This window comes from Hibiscus syriacus, unplaced genomic scaffold (assembly GCF_006381635.1).
Source record: "Hibiscus syriacus cultivar Baekdansim isolate YM2019G1 unplaced genomic scaffold, ASM638163v2 tig00016879_pilon, whole genome shotgun sequence".
Lineage (NCBI taxonomy): Eukaryota > Viridiplantae > Streptophyta > Magnoliopsida > Malvales > Malvaceae > Hibiscus > Hibiscus syriacus.
The window spans coordinates 33,199-54,534 of NW_024062395.1; the positions used below are offsets into that span (position 1 = coordinate 33,199).

Below are 21,336 nucleotides of genomic sequence, written 5' to 3' on the forward strand. Positions count from 1 at the left end.
CGTTCGCTTAGCGAGGCTTGATAGTGGGGATAACTCCGCTCACCAGTTCACTTCCAAGGATCTCGGTGGTGGGTTGCGAATTCCTTCCGGAGAAGAGAGAGGCAACGATTGGGACATATTCGAATTCGATGCGTCCGATTCTGACCCTGTCGGCATCGTATCAGTCTTCGGGAACTGCAAACATAAGTTCTCCAACTCCCTCACAACTTCCAACATTGCGGGTCGTTGCTTGGGATCATCCAGGCAACACTTGAGGGCCAGTGCCATCAATTTCTTGATGCATTCGGATGAGTATGCGCCCATGCTCTGGTCTATGATGGAAAACATCAACCCAGATTGACATGCTCCATAAACCTGTAGTACATGTTACTTGATTATCATTTTCATAAAACAACACAATATGTTTAGTTGAAACTAGCATCAATCTATGATGATTATTAGTACCTCCCGTACGATGTTTCTACCATGAGAGATCGGCAGCATGCCGGTCAATAGTTCCAGAAACACTATCCCGAGGCTATAGACGTCACTTTTATCAGTTAACTTGTGAGTCAAGAAATATTCCGGATCCAGATAACCCTATATGCAAAAACAGAACAAAATTGGAAATGAAGTTTGTCATAACCATTTTTGTAAAACAATTAAATATTATTTTAAAAACGATTACGACTTTATTTTGGAAAAAATTGGGTGATTTTGAATTGATTTGAATAAAATTGAAAAGAGTCGCCATCGACCTTTAGATTAGGCAGGTCGAATACCTAAAAACGTCTTTCAAAATAATTTTAAGAAAAATCATTTTTAAAGACAAAAGGGGTCTACGTTTACCAGAAAATCGATTTGATGGGTTCGGGAGTCGGTTACGTGTGGGGAAGGATTAGCACCCCCACAGCGCCCAAAATTGGTACTGTATCGCTTACATATCGTCGTGATGATGGAAATTATAAATCGAATATAAAGTTAAATTACGATCCATTTATTGAAATTTAATTAATTTGCTTCGAGTTAATTATTTACAGAAAATTCTTTAACTCGAAAAGAAATATCGAAATTAGTAATCCTCCATCGGGAAAGCTAACTCGACTATTTCTTATCCATAAAGAATATTTCCCTCTTGATAAAATGCGAATCGAATAAAAATGAAATTAACGTTTGCATTCAAATAAAAATGAAATAAATACTAAATTAAAAAACACACATTACATTATTAAAATAAATTAATTAGTAAAATATACTCGACTTGTTGCAAGTTCATATGTCGTTAAAATGCCGTATCGGATCGTACCACTTCGACCAAGTGGTACTTTCCACGCCCATTCTATGCATACGTGTTCTTGAAAATATAGTCGAATATTTCATATATAGATAAAAATATAATGAAAATAAATGTAATTGGAAATACAAAATAAAATATTTACATTACTAAAAAACATTATTTACATACTACAAACAACCAAATAATAAGTGCAATAAAATCATACATAAATGACTAAAATAAAATATTATAAACCAAGATAATATTATCAAAAGGTAAAATATTTGTAATTACAAGGATCAAAAGGAAAAAAAACAGAAACTTGATGTACTGAAATAGTAAATACAAGAATTTAAGGGAGTAAATAGCAAATACAGAAACTGAATAGGTTAAAAACAGAAGAAAAAGAAATTTAGGGACCAAAATAAAGAAATAAAAACTAATGGGACTAAACAGTAAAAAACCAAAGTCCGAATTACACATATTAAATAATACATGTATCAAAATGAAGATAACCCAAAAATAATATAGAGGACTAAAATGAAATTATTACAAACATTGGGACCAAAGTCAAGTATCCACAAAAATGACATAATATACATTAGTAGGACTAAAATATAAACAAGGAAACATAGATGCCCAAAACAAAAGAAAATAAAATAGACCTTAAACCAAATATATTAAAAAACAGAAAATGACTAAAATAAAAGCAATTAGAACTTGAAGCCAAAAAATTAAAAAAAATGCAAAGTTATATTCAGTGATTAAAATAAAATAATTACACAATACGAGATCAGATTCCAACATTCACGAAAGTAGTAATATAAAAGAGTAAGGACTAAAATGAAATAAACAGAACATAAAAGATCACAAAGTAATTAAACCAAACATCAAACAATGACTAAAATAGAATATACGAATATGGTGACCAAATTCAAATAACAGTAAAGATAATAAAATGCATGGGATCAGTGATTAAATTGAAATATTTGAAAATATTAAATCCAGAATCAAATATAGACAAATATGATGTAAAACATGAACGGTGACTAATATATAACATTTGCAAATTTCATGACCAAATCCGAATATCAAAGGAAAATGCACAATAAACTGAAACAGTGACTAAAACGAAATAAATATAAATATCACGACCAAATTATAATATCAGCAAACATAATATACAAATTAATGACTGAAATGCAATCATTAAAAACTAAAGGCTCGAAATAAACAGTAATAATTTCATTAAATGACTTAAATAATGCGGTTACAAAGGATCAGGGACCAAAAGTGTAGTTACCCCATGCGTGAAATTACAGAACTCGTCCCCTCAAAACGACGCCGTTTCACACAAGCTATAAATAGCCCAAATATCTCCCAAAACCGGCCATCTGTTTCATTTTAACCTAGAGAAGAGAGAGAGTAAGAGAGACAGAGAGAGATGAGATCCAGAAACCGGTGGAGTCTCCACCGTGCCGGCCGCCTCTCGTCGGCGGCCACCGCCGTTCACTGGCGTCGAAGAGGAGAGAGGAAGGCATCATTCGAAGCACCCTTTCACCCTGAGCATGGATCGGAGATCCGTTTGGCCTGAAAACGGCTCAAACTCCGTAGATCTACAACGGAACCTACGGTTTCTTCGACTCCGGCAGCCACTGGAATGACCTTGAACCGAGGTAAGGGCTTCGCCCTCTTCTTTCTCTCTTAGTTTTCTTTCTTTCTTTTTTTTTTAAAATCGAATGGAATTTTTTTCTCTGAAAACCGAATCCCACCTCTCTCCGTTTTTTTCCTCTCTGATTTTCTCTTTTTTTATCTGTCTCCAATCTCCCCCTCTTTTATTCTCTATTTTTTTCCCAACTGAATGTCCCCCCTTTTCCTCTGATATCTTTGCTTGATTTATCGTTGATTTTGCTTCGTTTGGTGAGATGATGATGATGCTAGCGTAGGGGTAAGGGTCTCTGATCTTGGTAGGGACAAATTTCCCAATTTATCGGGATTTAGGTATTTTTTTAATTTAGGGTTTTGATTTGTTTACTATTTCCTTTGATTGGTTTGATTTGGAACTGATGGGGTTGCTGTTGGTGCAGGTGGGAGCAGTCGGAGTGGAGCGAGACGGGCCGGAACAGTGACGGTGGCGCGGCTGTTCATTTGCTGCTGGCGGCGGCGGCTGGATGATGATATGTTTAGGGTTTAAAACCCTGATTACTTGGGCCAGATCCAGGCCTGGTTCGGGTATTGGGCCTGAACCGGGTCTGGGCTCCAAGTCTTGTAATTCTGGGTCGGGTTTGGTATCTGATGGGCTTCGGGTTTGAGCCTGCAAAAATTTGTAATAATAAATAATAATAAAATAATAAGATGACGATAATAATAATAATAATAAAATAACGAAAAAAAAACCGGACAAAAACGGGTGTCTACAGCTGCCCCTCTTTACACATTCTTGTGTTAACAAGAATAGGGCAAAGACGACAAGAAAACACGTTTTTGTCTGGTTCTCCTCTTTTTGGTTTGAAAAAAATGGATAGTTTTGTTGGTGGGGACGACACTGCTCATACGCAATGAAGAGGTCTGGTCATCTAAGGGTGACAAGGCTCCTACGTGATGAGGACGGCTGGTTATCTAGGGTGACACGGCTCATACGTGATGAAAAAAACTGGTCGGGGGATGACACGGTTCCTACGTGATGAGGACGACTGGCCATCTTTAGGTGATAACACGGTTCCTACGTGATGAGGACGGTTGGTTATCTAGGGGTGACACGGCTCCTACGTGATGAAGAGATCTGGTCGAGGGATGGCACGGTTCCTACGTGATGAGGACGGCTGGCCATCTTTAGGTGATAACACGGTTCCTACGTGATGAGGACGGCTGGTTATCTATGGAGTTATGGTTTCAAGAGAAACCAAATTAAAGATTTGTTTCAAAAGAAACAAACCCAAAGATTTGTTTCAAGAAAAATAAACTCAAAGATGATATTTTTAAAAAAACTGTCTCGAAAGAGACAAAATTCGTTTCAAAGGAAACGACTCAAATATGGCATTTAAAGGGAATTGTCTCAAGTGAGACAAAATTTGTTTTTAAGGGAAACGTTCTCAAATATGGATGTTTCATGGGAAATTGTCTCAAATGAGACAAAATTCATTTCAAGAGAAACGATCTCAAAGATGTTTATTTTGTTTCAAGGGAAACAGATTCAAAGATGGTAAATTTTGTTTCCAAAGAAACAAACTCAAAGATTTTTCTCAAAGAAACTGTCTCGAGAGACACAAAATTTTGTTTCCAAAGAAAGAGATTCAATGATTTTTTTTTTGAAAAGACATTGTCATAAGAGACAAAACTTTGTTTTTCAGAAAATTGTATCTTAGTGAGACAAAATTTTGTTTCCAAAGAAACAGACTCAGATTTTTCTTCAAAAGAAACTGTTTTAAGCGATAAAACCTTGTTTCCAGAGAAACAAACTCAAAGATGATCTTGTTTTAAGAGAAAATGTTTCAAGAGACAAAATTCGTTTCAAAGGAAACGACTCAAATAGGACATTGAAAGGAAACTGTCTCATGTGAGATAGAATTTGTTTTAATAGAAACGATCTCAAAGATGTTTTTTTCAAAAGAAGTTGTCTCAAGAGACAAAAATTTTGTTTCAAAGGAAACAAACTCAAAGATTTTTTCAAAAGAAATTGTCTTTAAGAGATAAAATTTTGTTTCAAAAGAAACATACTCAAAGATGGATCACATCTTAAGTGAGACCAAATTTGTTTCAAATGAAACAATCTCAAAAGTTAATTTTTCATTAGAAACTGTCTCAAGAGAGACAACATTTGTTTTTAAAGAAATAGGCTCAAAGATGATTTTGTTAAGAGAAACAAACTCAAAGATTTTCAAAATGAACATATTCAAAGATTTACTTCAAGAGAAACGGTCTCAAGAGATACAAAATTCATTTTAAGAGAAACAGATTCAAAGATTTTTGTTTCAAAAGAAATTATCTTAAGAGAGACAAAATTTTGTTTCCAAAGAAACAAACTCAAAGATTTTTGTTTCAAAAAAACAATCTCAAAGATTTTTTCACGAAATTGTCTCAAGAGAGACAACACTTTGTTTCAGACTCAAAGATTTTTCACGAAATTGTCTCAAGAGAGACAAAACTTTGTTTCAAACTCAAAGATTTTTCACGAAATTGTCTCAAGAGAGACAAAACTTTGTTTCAAAATAAATAGACTCAAAGATTTTTTCAAAAGAAACAACTCAACGATTTTATTCAAAAGGAACAAACTCCAAGATTTTTATTCAAAAGGAACAAACTCAAAGATTTTTTTCAAGAGAGACAAAAATCGTTTTAAAAGATTCAAATATTGTCGATTTTGTTTATATGGAAATAATCTCAAAGGTGTTTTCAAAAGTGTTTATTTTGTTTCAAATGAAACAATTTCAGGATTTGTTAAAAGGGGAAACTGTCTCGTGCGAGACAAATCAACTTTGAAAATCTCAATTGATATTAATTTTTCTTTAAGTACAACCTTGAAATTTGTATTATGAGAGAAAATGATGTCTCAAGCGAGACGAACTTTGCTTTAAGATATAGTCTCAAATGAGACAAAATTTGTTTTTAGAGAAATTGTCTCAAGCGAGACAAAGTTTGTTTTTGAGAAAACGATCTCAAGTGAGATCAACTTTGTTTAATGTGAAACAAATTCGAAATTTGGATCTCAAAGGGAAAAGGTCTCAAGCGAGACGAAATTTGTTTTGAAAGAAACAACAATCTAAGGTGAGATTAATTTTGTTTTAAGTGAATCAAATTCAAGGTTTGTATCTCAAAGGAAAAATGTCTCAAGCGAGACGAAGTTTGTTTTAAGAGAATTTGTCTTAAGTGATACAAACTTTGTTTTTAAAGAAATTGTCTCAAGCAAAACAAAATTTGAGAAAACGATCTCAAGTGAGATCAACTTTGTTTAATGTGAAACAAATTCGAAATTTGTATCTCAAGGAAAAATGTCTCCAGTGAGGCGGAATTTGTTTTTCAAGAAATTGTCTCAAACGAGACAAAATTTGTTTTTAGAAAGCTGTCTCAATCGAGACAAAATTTGCTTTGAAAGAAATTGTCTCAAGCGAGACAAAAATTTGTTTTAAAATTCTCAAAATTTGTGGAAAAATATCTCAAGTGAGACAAAAATTTGTTTCAAGAAAAACACCCTCAAAGGCGATAAAAAGTCTGTTTGTTCATGCACGTTGAGGAAATGTCTTGATTGTTGACTTCAGGAAGCCCAAATCATTGTTTCTGCAAGTTAGACATCTGGTCATTTCCGAGCTTTGATTTCCTGAGAGATCAAAATGATGCATTTTTGACTGACTATATTGGATGTTATGATGGATGTCAAGATGAAATTTATTTGATTTTTTGTCCAATTTGTCCTCAAGTGAGGAGAAAAATGTCTTTAATATATATGATGATAAATGTTTGATGCAAATTTTATATATTATGTATGTATGTGTACATGTATGTATGAGTTGATGTATGTTTGTGTATACTTTTCTCGATCTAGAAGGAGAATGATCGCGAGAGCAGTCTTCACTCTATCATTGATTCAACTTGTCCGTTTTCACCATGGTGTACTCTTGCAAACCTTGACCTGAGACCATTTGTTTGTCCCATCAAATTTTGCCCCAGCAATTTGGCTTTCTCTTGCCCCAGCTTCGATCTTGAGCTTCAGATAGATATATTTTTTTGAATTCCAAGATACGCCTCCAGAGAGATTATCTTATTTGAAAATGTTTTTCTTCTTCTTTTATTTTCAAAAGTCTGAAAATATCAATAGTTTTGAAAAATGTTTAATCAAAAGTTTTGAAAATATTGCTCCTTTCAAGGTTTCACAATTGACAAATCATAAAACAAGAGTTCATTGGATATCAAAGAATTAATTACTCTTTTAATCCTTCAATAAGTTATAGCTATTTGACAAGTGTCAAGATCAATGCTATCTTTGAGAGATGGTTAAGTAAGGAAGGATAAAAAAAGTCTCAAGTGGTTATTTTTGGTCAAAAGTATAGTGTTCTCATTTATTTGATGTTCTCTGATCTGATGGAGTAGTTTCTGTGCTCAATTATTGGAAGTGTTCTCTGACTCCCAACTCTCATGTTCTCATTCATGTTGTGTGATGCCTCATCAAGGGATTTGAGCAATCGTCTCCTATGTAATAATCTTCATATTCGAGTCGCCCTTTCAGGTTTTCAACTCGAATCCTCCTTTGGTTTCAAGACGTTACTCAGAATTTTACGTCTTGAACCCCCCTTTGTTATTTTTTTTTCTCTATCATGCATTAAAGATTTTGGAAAACCTTTTGTAAATAAAAGATTAATCCTGATGAGCGGAATGAAATCTGAAGATAGTCTTTTCTGTTTAGAAATCCATGTATGATTAGAATGGACTTTTTAGGCACGTAATGTAGGTCATGGTTCAGGGTTATGAAAGAAATGGATAAAAGGCCCAAACAAGTGTTGAAAGGTGATTGAACCAAGGATCAATTAACTCTGATGCCTTCAATCTTGTCTTGCTCAATTTGAATATGCTCGTATGAGTCCTTTGTCTTCTCTTGATGTTCTATGATCTTCTGGTGAACTAATTCTGGATCAATCTCATAGTTTGAAACTTGATGTGCCATTTAAGTCGAGAGACTCTTTGTATGTGCTCTTTGTCCACTTTCTGTTCTTTTTTTTTCACTTTGTTTCTTTCTCTTTGCTTTTCTTTTCTCTTCGCTTTAATATGATCTTTGCACTGTGTATTTGGTTCACCTTTTGGTATCTTATCTGGATCAATGGTCTTCACTCATACGAGCAGATTTCCTCTAACTTGCCCCCCAATATGGAGGGTGATCCTTGATTATGGTTGAATCAGAAGAAAATATCATTCAGGCTCAAATGGGGACACAAGGGATATATTTTCTCCTTTTGTGAAGGGATAAAAAGAAAGCCGTTCATCATCTCATACACAGAAGTCCTTGCAGAAGAGGTATCCCCAGGGGGATAAATTTTCAGGATTAATTTTTATTTAAATGAAAACAGTAATTAATGCATGATAGAAAGAATTCTATTTTTTCTCTTCGCTTCTTGCTCTCAACATGTCTCAATTGCTCATGCTCGTCTTCAGAAAATTGATGCGAGATGCCCCACACGGTGTCTTCATTGTAGGAATGTTTATGTTCAAGTGAACATCTTGTACTCAATGTCTGTAAGTTTTATTGGTAGAAAAATGTTGGTTTTACGTCTAAGAAGACGATGGTGACTTTATTGGCTCAAAGAAAGGTATGGGTATGACTTTTGTGTCTCAAAAAAAAAAAAAAAAAATACAGTGTTTCAAGGTGGAAAGAATATTTCAAGGTCTCAAAGAGATAGAATGTCAAAAATTGGTTATTTGGTAGTGACCAGGAATTATTTCGGGTAAAAATTGAGAGATTTTATTTTGGGTTTAGACAGAATAAAATAGGTCTAATCTTGCCATATGTCAAAAATCTATAATTCTTGAAGAATTAAAAGAATATGTAATTCATTCGATATTCAAAGAACTAAAGATTAAAATTTGTTCAATTATTTAACCTTAGAATGTATCATCATTTCAGTCATCAAAGATTAAAAATATTTAAGCAAATATTGAAGAAAGAACAAAAATGAGTTCAAACAAAACAATCTTTATGGATGCAAGTGGTTGATGCAATGACTTCTCTGGCTTAGTATTAGGATACCCCTGAATAAAACATATTATGGATTTTGTGCTTTAGTGTCTTGCAGTTGTCAGTGGTATGCCCCGAGCTCCCAACATGATAGCTGCATATGGCGTTAATATCATGGCCTTCAGGATATGGGGTATCTCTTGGTTTGGATTGAACTGGAGTCACAAGGTTCCTCTCAACTAGCATTGGGAGCAATTCCTCATATGTCATTGGGATTGGATCGATGCGACAGAATGCCTTATGAGGTTTGGTCCCCAGATTAGCTAGATAAGATCCTTCAATGTTAATATCATCTCTTTCCTCATTGTCGGAATGACTAGTGCCTCCTATCTGGCCATTCTTGACTGCTCTTTCGATCATTTCTCCACACATGACAATGTCAGAGAAACTTTTAGTGGCAACCCCTATCATGTAGTCGATATATGGAGACTTCAATGTATCGATGAATAGAGTGATGAACTCTCTTTCAGTCATTGGTGGATGCACTGGAGATGCGACATCCCTCCATCGTTGAGCATATTGTCGGAAACTCTCATCACTCCTCATCTCCATATTCTGCAGCGTTATTCGATCAGGGATCATATCAATCATGTGCTTGTATTGGTTTAGAAAGGTACTAGCCAAATCTTTCCAAGAGCGGACTTGAGCACGACTCAGTTGGTTATACCACCTAGAAGCAGGTCCAGTCAGACTGTTTTGGAAGCAGTGGATCAACATCCGATCATTTTTAGTGTATCCAGTCATCCTTCGAATAAACATCGTGAGATGGACGTTAGGGCAACTGGTTCCATCGTACCTTTCAAACTCAGGCATCTTGAATTTGGGCGGGAGCACCAGGTCAGGAACTAGCACTGGTTCTATTGCATCCATCCCGTTGTGAGAGTTTTGTCCTCTCATTCCCTGGAATGTCTTTCTGCACCACTGTTTCAGATTCTCCGGGATCTCGTTATTGACTCTTTTCATTTGGCGGCTTGGAAGCTTATGGGGTGAAATAATTATTTGGGAATTAGCGTGGGTTGTCACACATTCGGAGGTTCCTCCGGTCAAGGAAATCTTCTCTTTGCTTCTTCCTTGGTTGAGCTCAGCCATTTTTGTTACCGTTTGGCCAACTAGGTCTTTTTGGTTTTGCAGGATACGATCCACAATGGTCTTTTGCATCTGCTCCATTTTAACCTCCCACTCAACTTGCATCTTTTGCAAACTCTCGTTCAACTCTTTCTTTAATTTCTCAAATTTTGCATCCATTCTCAGTACTGTGTGAATGCAATTGCACAGTTAGAAGTGCTTCCTCAAAGTTTCCAGCAAGGTACGATTAATGCATGTAAACCTGCTTAAATGAATGTTGTGCAAAATGCAATGATGCAAATGCAAATGCATAAATGCTGATCCCAACGATGAATATCTTAGAATAATTTTCACCAGAGATGAAAGCCTTCACAACACAAGATAATCCACTTTACAGACATGCATTCGCTTAGATGCTGAGTCTGAAATAGATCGCTGCTTCGTCTCGGATCTTCGTCTTTGAAAACGATGCCCCTCAAGCGTTTCTGTAATCTGACACCATTAATGCCTCTACAGTGCTGAAGTCTGTATGCCACTCCTTGATTGTTAGTGATAGAATGATTGTAGATGAAAATCTACTGCTGGATCACTCCTCGGATCAATGGATTATCATATCAATCTCGAATGATGCACGATCTTTGAGCAAGTCTCATTCTTGTACTCTGAACTTCTTTAAGCCCTCGGTGCACGTCTGTGTATGCGACTGCTTGATTGAAAATTTTTATCTCTTCTTGTGAAGATTTTCTCATGGATATCCCCTTGCGGATCAACATTTTCATATTATAGCATGACGATGCAATGCAATGCAAAGAAGGATGAAAAATGACAAACAAAATAAATAAGTTAAGGTGTAAAACAAAAGAGAAAAACGAGTTAGTACATGTAAAATAATTTATACGGATAAAAATGTTATTCAGAGATGAATATAACACCTACCCCGTCATGATATCTACCCAAACATGCTTTCAATTAAATAACAATCCTACATGGACATGCTATCTACCCAAAATGATCTATTTTCAAGAAATTGGTCCTAACCGCATGGTATCTAGTTCGCATGCTTTATTCGGGAAAAAAATATTCTACAAATTTAAAAGGTTAAGGTTTAGAGTCGTTCCTCCTTCGTGTACATCTATTTTGGGTACCTACTGACGGACAAAGGTTCGGTATGACTATACCTAGGGTGATCGTTCGACGGTTCACTATATGCTTGGTTTCGGCTCTAACGGAAAAAAGGGACTCGAATTGTCCTTGATGTCGGTGCCCCCTTGGGCTGCCAGACCCTCGATCCTCACCCATTACAGGTTTCAAACGGAACGAGTTCAATTCGAGGGGATTCACTGTCTTATACCCGTACGAGGAATAAATCCCTACGAAGGTATAAGGTATGTATCCCATGGGTTATTTGCTAAAACTCATACGAAGAATAAATTCTTACGAGAGTAAAGCATTCACCCCAACTAATTTGGATCGAAGCTCGTGTCTAGAGCTTATGTCATGCCAATGCGAGTGATGTGTGTAAGGAGGAACATACCTACCTTCGACCCAAAAGGAAAACAAAACAAGGAAAAATGATAAAATCCTGACAAAGCTGAAAGCCAAAAAGAAAATGTTAGTACGACAAAAAAAACGAAGCAATTAAAAATTTCAATAAACGGATCATAAATTAACTAAAAACTAGAAATCATAATTTCCACCAAGATGACAATATGTAAACGACATACAGCCTGACTCTCTAAAAAAGTCCCCAGCAGAGTCGCCAAGCTGTCATAACCATTTTTGTAAAACAATTAAATATTATTTTAAAAACGATTACGACTTTATTTTGGAAAAATTGGGTGATTTTGAATTGATTTGAATAAAATTGAAAAGAGTCGCCATCGACCTTTAGATTAGGCAGGTCGAATACCTAAAAACGTCTTTCAAAATAATTTTAAGAAAAATCATTTTTAAAGACAAAAGGGGTCTACGTTTACTAGAAAATCGATTTGATGGGTTCGGGAGTCGGTTACGTGTGGGGAAGGATTAGCACCCCCACAGCGCCCAAAATTGGTACTGTATCGCTTACATATCGTCGTGATGATGGAAATTATAAATCGAATATAAAGTTAAATTACGATCCATTTATTGAAATTTAATTAATTTGCTTCGAGTTAATTATTTACAGAAAATTCTTTAACTCGAAAAGAAATATCGAAATTAGTAATCCTCCATCGGGAAAGCTAACTCGACTATTTCTTATCCATAAAGAATATTTCCCTCTTGATAAAATGCGAATCGAATAAAAATGAAATTAACGTTTGCATTCAAATAAAAATGAAATAAATACTAAATTAAAAAACACACATTACATTATTAAAATAAATTAATTAGTAAAATATACTCGACTTGTTGCAAGTTCCTATGTCGTTAAAATGCTGTATCGGATCGTACCACTTCGACCAAGTGGTACTTTCCACGCCCATTCTATGCATACGTGTTCTTGAAAATATAGTCGAATATTTCATATATAGATAAAAATATAATGAAAATAAATGTAATTGGAAATAAAAAATAAAATATTTACATTACTAAAAAACATTATTTACATACTACAAACAACCAAATAATAAGTGCAATAAAATCATACATAAATGACTAAAATAAAATATTATAAACCAAGATAATATTATCAAAAGGTAAATATTTGTAATTACAAGGATCAAAAGGAAAAAAACAGAAACTTGATGTACTGAAATAGTAAATACAAGAATTTAAGGGAGTAAATAGCAAATACAGAAACTGAATAGGTTAAAAAGAAGAAAAAGAAATTTAGGGACCAAAATAAAGAAATAAAACTAATGGGACTAAACAGTAAAAAACCAAAGTCCGAATTACAAATATTAAATAATACATGTATCAAAATGAAGATAACCCAAAAATATAGAGGACTAAAATGAAATTATTACAAACATTGGGACCAAAGTCAAGTATCCACAAAAATGACATAATATACATTAGTAGGACTAAAATATAAACAAGGAAACATAGATGCCCAAAACAAAAGAAAATAAAATAGACCTTAAACCAAATATATTAAAAAACAGAAAATGACTAAAATAAAAGCAATTAGAACTTGAAGCCAAAAATTAAAAAAATGCAAAGTTATATTCAGTGATTAAAATAAAATAATTACACAATACGAGATCAGATTCCAACATTCACGAAAGTAGTAATATAAAAGAGTAAGGACTAAAATGAAATAAACAGAAACATAAAAGATCACAAAGTAATTAAACCAAACATCAAACAATGACTAAAATAGAATATATACAAATATGGTGACCAAATTCAAATAACAGTAAAGATAATAAAATGCATGGGATCAGTGATTAAATTGAAATATTTGAAAATATTAAATCCAGAATCAAATATAGACAAATATGATGTAAAACATGAACGGTGACTAATATAACATTTGCAAATTTCATGACCAAATCCGAATATCAAAGGAAAATGCACAATAAAAAACAGTGACTAAAACGAAATAAATATAAATATCACGACCAAATTATAATATCAGCAAACATAATATACAAATTAATGACTGAAATGCAATCATTAAAAACTAAAAGGCTCGAAATAAAACAGTAATAATTTCATTAAATGACTTAAATAATGCGGTTACAAAGGATCAGGGACCAAAAGTGTAGTTACCCCATGCGTGAAATTACAGAACTCGTCCCCTCAAAACGACGCTGTTTCACACAAGCTATAAATAGCCCAAATATCTCCCAAAACCGGCCATCTGTTTCATTTTAACCTAGAGAAGAGAGAGAGTAAGAGAGACAGAGAGAGATGAGATCCAGAAACCGGTGGAGTCTCCACCGTGCCGGCCGCCTCTCGTCGGCGGCCACCGCCGTTCACTGGCGTCGAAGAGAGAGAGAGGAAGGCATCATTCGAAGCACCCTTTCACCTGAGCATGGATCGGAGATCCGTTTGGCCTGAAAACGGCTCAAACTCCGTAGATCTACAACGGAACCTACGGTTTCTTCGACTCCGGCAGCCACTGGAATGACCTTGAACCGAGGTAAGGGCTTCGCCCTCTTCTTTCTCTCTTAGTTTTCTTTCTTTCTTTCTTTTTTTAAATCGAATGGAATTTTTTTCTCTGAAAACCGAATCCCACCTCTCTCCGTTTTTTTTTCCTCTCTGATTTTCTCTTTTTTTATCTGTCTCCAATCTCCCCCTTTTTTATTCTCTATTTTTTTCCCAACCGAATGTCCCCCCTTTTCCTCTGATATCTTTGCTTGATTTATCGTTGATTTTGCTTCGTTTGGTGAGATGATGATGATGCTAGCGTAGGGGTAAGGGTCTCTGATCTTGGTAGGGACAAATTTCCCGATTTATCGGGATTTAGGTATTTTTTTTAATTTAGGGTTTTGATTTGTTTACTATTTCCTTTGATTGGTTTGATTTGGAACTGATGGGGTTGCTGTTGGTGCAGGTGGGAGCAGTCGGAGTGGAGCGAGACGGGCCAGAACAGTGACGGCGGCGCGGCTGTTCATTTGCTGCTGGCGGCGGCGGCTGGATGATGATATGTTTAGGGTTTAAAACCCTAATTACTTGGGCCAGATCCAGGCCTGGTTCGGGTATTGGGCCTGAACCGGGTCTGGGCTCCAAGTCTTGTAATTCTGGGTCGGGTTTGGTATCTGATGGGCTTCGGGTTTGAGCCTGCAAAAATTTGTAATAATAAATAATAATAAAATAATAAGATGACGATAATAATAATAATAATAATAATAAAATAACGAAAAAAAAAACGGACAAAAACGGGTGTCTACAAAGTTCATGCACCAAATGAAAGCTGAAGTGTCTCTGGAAAAGCCTCTTATAGTCTTACTGGTGTTCCTTTTACGAGTGTGGAGACATGAGCCGAAGCTCCTTCGGCTTCAGGTAGTGGTGCAAGCCTTGAGATTCCGAAATCTGAAACTTTAGGAGTAAACTTGAAGTCCAACAATATGTTGTTTGCCTTGATGTCCCGATGAATGATTGGTGGGTTTGCTTCGTTATGAAGGTAGAGGATCCCTTTGGCCGAACCCAACGCGATACGCAATCGCATGGGGAAACTCAATGTATGTCTGTATCTATCTGCAATTTCATTCACATGAACAATGTAAACTTTCCAACAACATTTACTATATATGTGTGTTTTTTATACAGTCAAATAGATAGAACATGAGAAATTTACCCGATAGAAGATCATGGAGAGAACCGTTGGGCATGAACTCATACACCAACATCTAGGAAGAAAAAACCCAAGGAGAATTAAAAGGTTCCTGAGGAAATATACAAAATCCAATGCATTGCAGCTGTGGATATATAGAATGTACCTGCTCGTCTTGTTCGATACAGTATCCGATCAAAGAGACCAGGTTCCGGTGATGTAATCGCGACATCAGTTGTATTTCAGTTATGAACTCTGTCTGACCCTGCAAAGATCCTTGTTGAGCACGCTTAATGGCAACTACTGTTCCATTAGCCAAAATGCCTTTGTAAACCTTTCCATAGCCGCCTTGACCGACTTGGGCGGTATCCTTGAATCCACCTGTGGCTGCTTCAAGTTCTAAAAAGCTGAATTCCTTAACACCTTCAGTTGTGATGATAACTTTTCCAGCTGCATGGAGAATAAAAACAAACAAGATCATTGATATTGCTATTGTATTTTACATGCAATCAATGCATATATCATACCCGGATTCGGACTTACATGATTGTTTCTTCGACAAGTCGTACCCGGATTTGGTTCCCCTTTTGTAGAAGAAGAGGGTAATTGTCAAAGATACTGCAACCACTAAGGATATGGCCCCTAGTATTATTCCAGCTAGGGCACCTTTACTTATTCCTCCTGATTTCAGGGGCTGGTTATCATCTGCAATAAATTAAGTAACTTTTGACTAAAGAAATGTAGTCGAGAACTACCGGACAATCTAGTAGAGATACCATACACTCTTTATAAGGTCCGTCGACTGTAAAATCGATCACCTCATACGGACCAAAGATGTCACTGGAGTTGATTGAAAATGTCGCAATTAGGTCTCTGATACGTTCTATCTCAGTTTTGTTGAATTTATGTGTGTCGTTGCTATCCCGAGGGAAAAATTTTAAATACAGGCGAAGCCTAGGACCCTGCTGCCATACAAACAAATCAACATATAGTTGATAAAGCTCCAACCGGAGGTTGGATGTAACGTACTGCTTGTATGGTCCAATATATGGACGGAAATCAATAAAGGGAGGACTTCGTAAACGTAACCCGACTCCTAAAGGTGCAGCACAGAAGCAATCAGGAAGATCTGGGACATATTCATAACCGTCACTGAGAGGGCAAGAATAATTTTTGCAGGTGTCACTTGAGTTACTTATGGTTGCAGTTTCTGTTCCATTTACAAAATCAACATCTCCGCTTGTTGTTCCGCAAAACTGGACTATGTTTAGTTGATTTGCCGAGGCACAAACAGGATTGCCTTCAAGCCTAAGTATAGGATCCAGGGGAAGGCAGCACTAATGAATCCGAGATTATCATATTATTTTGCAACTGCACAATGTTACATTAATAACAATGCTCTCACCTCAGAGAAACATTGGAAGGAGGATTTATACTTCCCGAAATATTCGAAAGCCAGTTGTTCCGGAAATCTCTGCAAGTAAAGCCGGTGCATGGGAAAATATTAGGTATATACATGAAGCTGAAAATGAAGATGATACCTTTCTGCTCTAACTACTTACATGATAAGTCTGGTAGAGAAAGTAGAGTTTTCGTTTTGCCAAATATCGGAGGGAACATCTCCAGTTAAGAAATTGCTTTCTAGTGACCTGCACCAACAACAAAATGAAAACAATTGACTCAACATCCATGAAATATAAAATTCTTCCAATGGAAATTGGCAGTAAAAAATGAAGATTAATTCTTACAATTTCTGAAGTTTAGGAAGGCCAGAAAAGTTCGAAGGGATCTATCCGTTGAGTGAGTTATGGGATAGATCACTGCCCCATTCAAATAACAAAGCAATAATGAAACTTTAAGGAAATTCATATACTAAATTAATGGTAGCATCAACAACCCTTACATTGTTGTGACGTTGTTAGAAAGCCTATTTGTTGGGATCTCTCCGGTAAGGCTGTTAATGCTCAGATCACTGCAGTATGACAGACCAACACAAAGAAGTATTAAATTTACTCTGATTTTGGTGTTATGCCAAAAAGTATGTTAATTTTTTTTAATCAACTATAAAATACTCTTAAAAGTACTCAAAAGTCATACAGATAGCGAAACGATGTAATGTTGCTGAAATCAGGAATAGTTCCTTTCAAGCTGCAGTTCCTGAGACTCCTGGTAAGATGAATTAAACAAAAGTATGTGCAATTTCAGCAGTTTGGAGATCAACTTAGAAGAAAATAGAGGGGAGAGAGTCTGACAGTTTCACTAGGTTGGACATGCTGCTGTACGAAGCAGGAATCTCTGTTCCACCAAAATTGTTATTATCAAGTTGGCTGCAATACAAGGAAATGCAAGGAGTGAGTGCTTGAACGGATTGAATTAAATCGGTAATTTTTTTTTTGATGAATCAAGTTGACGAGTCCTTTAACTTGAACTTTAGTTATTTTGATGACGTGACACTCTTTGAGTGTGCAACGTGGCATGATCTCAGAGTCTCACATCATCAAATGCCTTCGATGGGAAAAAAATTATCAAGTTCATGGACTGATGTGGACAAAAAAAGCACAAGGACCAAGTTGAAAAAATTACCAAGTTCAGGGACTGAAAGATACTTTATCCCTACATAATTTAATTAACAATGAACAGTAGGCTTACAGTATTTTCAATTTTGGCATCTGTGAATACTCTGGTGGTAGATGTCCCGTTAAGTTATTATTGTCCAACAGACTGCACATCCATGTATACAAGATAAATTAAGATGTTTCATAACAGTTCATACTTTGTGAAAAATCGAATTAGCACTGAGCTCACAAGTGTATAAGTTCAGGCAAGCTGCTGAGCTCTGATGGAATCTGCCCACTTATGGAGTTGTTGTTCATGTGACTGCAATTAACAAAATGCATAACAAAAAATTGAGTACTGATTCTCTTGTAGAAAACCATTTAAATCCAATTTTAGTTACTCACAAGTGCTTGCATTTGACCAGGTTGACAAAAGATTTGGGCAGTGACCCTGTTATCTGATTCCAATCCACCTGAAACGTCAGTAAGTTTGGAAGAAAACCGAGCTCGTCGGCTAATGGTCCCGATAGCTGATTCCCACTTAAAAGCCTGCAAACATGATCACTACTCTTGTCAGGTTTCTGCAACCATCTGCTTGGAATATGCTTCTGAACATGAATTACTTACAGGTATTTCAATGTTTTTATGTTGCTTATCTCCTTTGGTATAGTGCCCGTAATATTTTGATTCCACATGAAATTCCTGTAGAAAGTACAATAAAGTTATAGATCAACAAGAATCTCCAGTCTCCACCATGATCATTCAAGAATTTCAATAAAGTTACAGGTGAGTCGTATTAGATAGCTGGCCAAGTTCAGGAGCAAGGTGTCCAGAAAGATTCAAATTTAGCATCCGCCTGGAAACAACAAAACATTTCCAAAGTGAGAACTGAAACAGATATACCACCTTAACCACTGCTCTTGGAATCATTTCATGGAACTAATGATGTACTAAAAATAAAGATGGCAACCAGAGAGTTGGCATACAATTCTTGAACATGCATATAACCATCTGATAGAGGCAAGGTGCAGATTACTCCGGTCCAGTTCCGATTACAAGGATCGCCTCTTCCCCAGTTTCTGAGAAATCTCATCGGATCGTGGAGTTTACGTCGAATAGCTCTCAATGCATCAACTGCAATCCATCACAAATCCTCAAAAACTTGAAGTAACAAAGAATGGGAAAAAAAACTAAAAAACATAAAAGCAAACAAACCCAACCTTCTGGTCGATAATTAAGATTATAAATCCCAGAATCTTGAGCACAGCAACATGTGAAAAGAGCAAGGAGCAGAGTAGTACACAGGATTGCCTTCACCATCTGCTTAAACATACATGTTAATGTACTCATACCTACATAAAATAGGTGTAATAAGAGCAAAACGATATCTGTAAACGCATTACCTTGATGCATATGCAAATGCAATATCGGTAATGGGTTTTTAGGGGAGAGAAATGGGTATAAAATGGAGATGAAGTTGGTTCGTATACGTCCGAAACGAAGAACGAGTCATTGATGCTGAACACATTCTCTGTGAAATAAATGCAAGTGTTTTCCAAGTTGGGGATTTTAAGATTCAAATGTGGCTTTCAATGGACTTCGTCTTTGAGGGGGAGCTTCTGTGATTCGTATATCCTTGGAATTAGGTGCAAATGTGTAACATCAAAGTCCTTGTTGAGATTAAAGAAACATCAAAGTCAGCTCCACCTTGTTTCAACATTTTTCAGTTCCATAGTGTCCGACTTTTCAGTGAAAGACCGAGTTAGCATGAAATATCGGTGAGTCGGAGTATCCTGGAGAATACCAAGTGTGTTTGTATATGTTTAGATCTGATTTTTTGTGTAGCTTTAAGAGATTTTTTCTTTCTTTTATTATTTCTTCATACAATATTTTATTTCGTGTGCGAGGGTTTAAAAACATACCCTGCAACCAATTTCTAATGCCTTGGATGTGTGATAATTTTGAGTTTCTTTCAGTTCCTCAAGACATTTGCCTTATTTTATAATTAAAAGAAAAAACAAAGTATAATGACAAAATTATTTTAAGGGTGCGTTTGGTTCACAGAATGTAAGATTATCAGTGGGAATGTAAGATTACCAGGGAATATGATTACTAGGAATATTGTATTTTGTGTTTGGTTGGTTTAGCAGGAATGTAAGATTACCTTGTTTGGTTAAAGAAATAAAAGATTATTGGAATGTATATTTGACCAAATTGTCCTTATTATATATTTGTTTTTTTTAACAAGTTAGAAAATATTTATATATTTTCTTTAAAAAATTAAATTCATAATATATATATATATATATATATATATATATATATATTTACAAAATTATAAAAATGTTTAATGAAAGGGTAAAATTTTATTTTAACCCCTGAACTTCATATAAAATTTTAATTATAGATTTTTTTTGTAAATCTAAAATAGTTTAAGGATAAATTTGTAATTTAATCTTCGTAGAATTTTTATTATTCAATGACAGAAGAAAAAATATTTTTGAAAAATATAATTTAAGGGCATTTTAGTCCAAAACGCCGGTAATCCAACAATACCTAAGGAAAGGGAGGTAATGACATTACCAGTAATATACCCCAAAAAAATCTACTATTGGTAATAAAACATTACCGGGAATGAGATTCTCGGCTAACCAAACATGGGAATGTGGATTCCATTCCCATAGAAATCCCACATTCCTTGATCCAAACACCTCCTAATAATTACACAAATGATCATTTCATTTCTTATATCTTTTTTAACATCCTAGTCCAAATGTTTTAATTTTTAATTAAAATAAATAATATTAGATGAAAACTGTTAATTCATTGATTGTCAATAGATGTTGTTGATGTGATATTTTTATGTGTGTTTTACATCATTTCAAATGATATAATACATGTCACATCATTAATTTAGGTGATGAAACACTTATCATCTCAATAAACAAATTAGTAGGAGGATGAAACGAGTTTATCAATATTTAAGGCGGTAACAAAATATATTAAAACATGACAATTTTCGACAGAAACTAAGGTGGTGTTTGTTTTTACTATGTAAGGTCTGCAAAGCTCTTATGTCTACGTCGCGCAGACATTGAGCTTCGCAGACCGTTTTTTTTAGTAGACAGAAGCTCTTCTAACGTCTGCGCGTGGTCTGCGCGGCGCAGATGTGGTCTTATGTCTGCAGACGTCTTCTAACTTCTTCAAAGAGGTTTTATATTTAATTTTATATTATATTTGATTTTAATTTTTGTTGAATTATGTTTTGATATAACAATTTAAGGCAAAATGGTTTTTGGACTTGAATTGAATTTACAAAATGTTTTTGGACTTAATTGAATTTATTCAAAGTTTTAAAAGGTTTCAAAAATAATTCAAAGTCCATTAAAATTCGGATTTGAGCCAAAATGCTAAAGGGTGTCAAAGTGCATCCATGAACCCCTGCAGTGCATCCATGCACCTGCACTAGTGCATCGATGCATCATGCAGTGCATCCATGCACTCAAACACCGAATGCAATTAGTGCATCGATGCATCC

General features: G+C 35.3%; 1 protein-coding gene across 1 annotated transcript; it reads right to left on the minus strand.

Moving 5' to 3' along the window:
• Positions 1-7: 7 nt before the first annotated feature.
• LOC120208680 (probable LRR receptor-like serine/threonine-protein kinase At5g37450) lies at positions 8-19,227 on the minus strand. Its single transcript, XM_039207899.1, is given in 22 exon segments — positions 8-138; positions 141-354; positions 445-579; positions 14,920-15,167; positions 15,268-15,319; positions 15,410-15,693; positions 15,787-15,948; positions 16,025-16,551; positions 16,649-16,717; positions 16,806-16,892; positions 16,992-17,063; positions 17,147-17,215; positions 17,341-17,409; positions 17,496-17,570; positions 17,893-17,964; positions 18,049-18,120; positions 18,204-18,347; positions 18,426-18,500; positions 18,583-18,654; positions 18,785-18,932; positions 19,019-19,118; positions 19,202-19,227. Coding segments are annotated over 21 exon segments (2,877 nt in total). The 5' UTR covers positions 19,202-19,227.
• Positions 19,228-21,336: the final 2,109 nt, after the last annotated feature.